The sequence below is a fragment of the Amphimedon queenslandica genome, unplaced genomic scaffold, assembly GCF_000090795.2.
Source record: "Amphimedon queenslandica unplaced genomic scaffold, v1.1 AMPQUscaffold_8899_Cont19161, whole genome shotgun sequence".
Lineage (NCBI taxonomy): Eukaryota > Metazoa > Porifera > Demospongiae > Haplosclerida > Niphatidae > Amphimedon > Amphimedon queenslandica.
Genome location: NW_003550828.1, coordinates 1 through 2,917, shown reverse-complemented (window position 1 = coordinate 2,917; position 2,917 = coordinate 1). Strand labels below are relative to the sequence as shown.

Here is a 2,917-nt window from a genome sequence, read left to right as displayed (position 1 = left end):
GATCTAGCTAATCTATCCAAGCCTTCGAGTTCCAGTCTGGTCGGCGGTACAAAACGAGCCCTGTTTCCACGTCTGACAGGACCACTGGAGACCTGGGGGCCTGGGGAAGGAGAGAAAACTAACTAGAACTGTTGTCATGGGATAACGCGTCGGCCGCCCCATTAAACACACCCGGCAGATGTTCCACCACTACAGAAACGTCCAGCTTGGCCTGCAGAATGGCAAGCAGGTGAAGCAAGTGGTTCAACTGAGGGTCTTTAGCCATGCCAGCAGAAACGCAGTGAATGACCGCCTGGTTATCACAGCGATAGAGGATGGAGCCCCTCGACCAAAAGCAACCTCATACTGCCAGGCTGGCCACAATGAGGACGAGTTCTTTGGGGGTGATCGAAACCTCGGACCAGGACCTTGGCCACCAGAGTTGAAACCACTCACCCAAGGAGGCGATGAATGCACTGCAACTCCAACGTCCCGAAGCATTGGAAAAAGGAAGAGCCTTGCTGGGACCCAGACAGAAAGAAAGACACCCCGTTCTAGGACGTGAGTAGACGTTGCCACCACACAATATCTCCCCTGGCAGGCGACAGAGTCGAACCTTGTGGTGCTGCTGCTGAGGGATTTTCATCGTATTGATGAGGCCCCTGAGGAAGGGGCGACCAGGCTTGACCACCTTCGCTGCATGGTTGAGGTGACCAATCAGTGACTGGAGCTGTCTCTTCGTAGCAGCTTGCTTATTGCCCCATTTGCAAAGCGCCTGTTTAAGCCGAGCCAGCTTATCCACTGGGAGCCTGATCACCTGACAAACCAAGTTGATCTCAATACCAAGGAATATCAAGGAGGTTGCGGGACCCACAACTTTGTGAGGGGCCACCGGCAACCCTAGTTTCTCACACAAGGGGACAGTGACTTCCAGAGCATGGCAACACTCGCTGGAGGAGCCAGGGGACCATAAGAAGTTGTCTAAATAATGGATTAGGTCCGGGATCCCTTCACAATGCATCGCCCAAGCTAAGGCGTCCACCACAGCTGTAAACAGCTTTGGGGCCGAGCAAAGGACGAAGGGGAGCGCCCTATTGCAGAAGAGCTGGTCCCCCATGACATCCTCAGCAGCGGCTGGGTTTCAGGATGGACCGGGACCCTCCTATAGGCGGAGCAAAAATCGAGCTTGGCCATCCAAGCTTCCCAGCCAGCCCGGTGGACTGCCGCTACCGCCTGATCGACCGACAAATAGGATAAAGAGCAGAGCACGGGGTCGATTCCGTCGTTAACACTCGTGCTGGAGGGGACAATAGGTCCACAATGAGCCTGAACTTGCTGGGTTGGCTGGCCTTGGGAATTAAACCGACTGGGTTCACGTGAATAGCCTCGTTTGGCCCCACGCCCTTATGGTGGCTTCCCCTAACTCTCCAGCCAGGTAGTCCTGGACAACCTGAGGGTTCTGTCAAACAGACGGGAAGTTCTGCCGAGCTCGTCCGAGAGGCTGGGATCTGTCAAAGTCTACTTTGAAACCAGCAGAGATCCCCTGAGAGAGGACATCAGCAAGGGATTTATCTGGCAGGCTTGTGAGGTACGGGCCCCAAGCCTCAGCCCGCAGGCATTGGTGAATGGAGTGGCTCCCAGAGACGCCCGATGGGTGCCTCGCCTTGAGGGCCAGCAGATCAGAAGTATAGGGGTAGTGGCTCAGAAGCCACACGGAGGAGCCTACAAAACGAAGTTGAAATATCATTAACCACAGAATAAACAACAGCATACAGAAACATTAAGAGACAGTTATGAATAATAAAGAGTCAGAGTCCTGGGCTGCACTTGGGAGCCACCTGGGGCTAAGGAGCGGAGAAAGGTGACTTGGCTTTGGCCTTCCCCTTATTGTCTTTACAAATGACCACTGTATGCCCAGTCTTGGAGCAGGTAGAACAAGCATGAAGAAAAAGACATTTGCCGAATGATTTGGGACAAACTCCTGCATTAAAATGACGGCAGATCACGAGGGGAGTCCTACTATATCTTGGGGCGGGACGGGGCTCTGCCCTGCTGGTCCAGAGAGGCTAGGGCGCAGTCCAACCCATCATGGTCCCAAGATAGACAAAGGGGGTAATTCCTCGAGCCTCTGGCAGGGGCTGCTCCGAGCATTGTAGCCGACATAAGGGAGGGATTAATTTCCAACCAGCTCAGGTGAACTCCAGCAGCCACTTGCTGCCGGAACTGACGATCATACTCAAGCCATCCAGCCCCCGTAGGACTGAGCCAGCTCAATGACTATCTGGCCATATGTGACCAGCTCACATAGCCTGGGATCCGGAACTAGAACAGCCACGTAGGACAGAAAACAATAAACCCATGAGCGAGGGTTCGAGATGTCCCTCATTTGGGACCGAGCCGAGGCGCCCTGGACTGGGCCCAACTCTCGCAACTGAGAAGCTAATGCCACATTGTTTGCTAATAGCTCCTTAAATTTGATGAACAAACCCCTGGAAATTTTGTCCACCGCCTTCCCTGGAATAGGGGGCAAGGCCGACGCCAGAGCTAAGGAAGGAGAGGAGAGGAGGCTGGAGCTGAAGAGAGAGCCCCACCCAGTAGCTCAGCCAACCAGGAGGGGCGCAGCTCCGGGGCAACCGAAAGGGAAGGCCCCGACAGGGAGGTAGGCACTGGCCTGACACGACCAGCACCAGAGACTGAAGGGATACCGGCTGCTCCCAACAAACCACCAAGACTAGCCCCGGAGACAAGAGTGGAAAGGTCCAGTGAGCCAAGCATATGGGAGGGACCGCCAACGGGGAGAGCACCTAAAGGAAGAGAAAGAAAATTGGACATATCCCTGAGAAGGGAAGGAAGGGGGAAGTTAAGCCCCTTTAAGGGGAGAAGCAACCCACAGATGGGCTTGACTGCAACTAAAGAGGGGGGAGCCATGAGCGAGGAA

The 2,917-nt window shown here is 54.6% G+C and overlaps 1 protein-coding gene across 1 annotated transcript; it reads right to left on the bottom strand.

Annotated features, from left to right (window-relative positions):
- Window positions 1-340: 340 nt before the first annotated feature.
- LOC105315669 (uncharacterized) lies at window positions 341-1,096 on the bottom strand. Its single transcript, XM_011410389.1, has one exon. The coding sequence runs from the start codon at window positions 1,094-1,096 to the stop codon at window positions 341-343; it is 756 nt and encodes a 251-aa protein (XP_011408691.1).
- Window positions 1,097-2,917: the final 1,821 nt, after the last annotated feature.

Bases quoted from the DNA above. Each gene is read 5' to 3' on its own strand.
- LOC105315669 (XM_011410389.1), bottom strand. From the start codon at position 1,096: ATGGGGGACCAGCTCTTCTGCAATAGGGCGCTCCCCTTCGTCCTTTGC.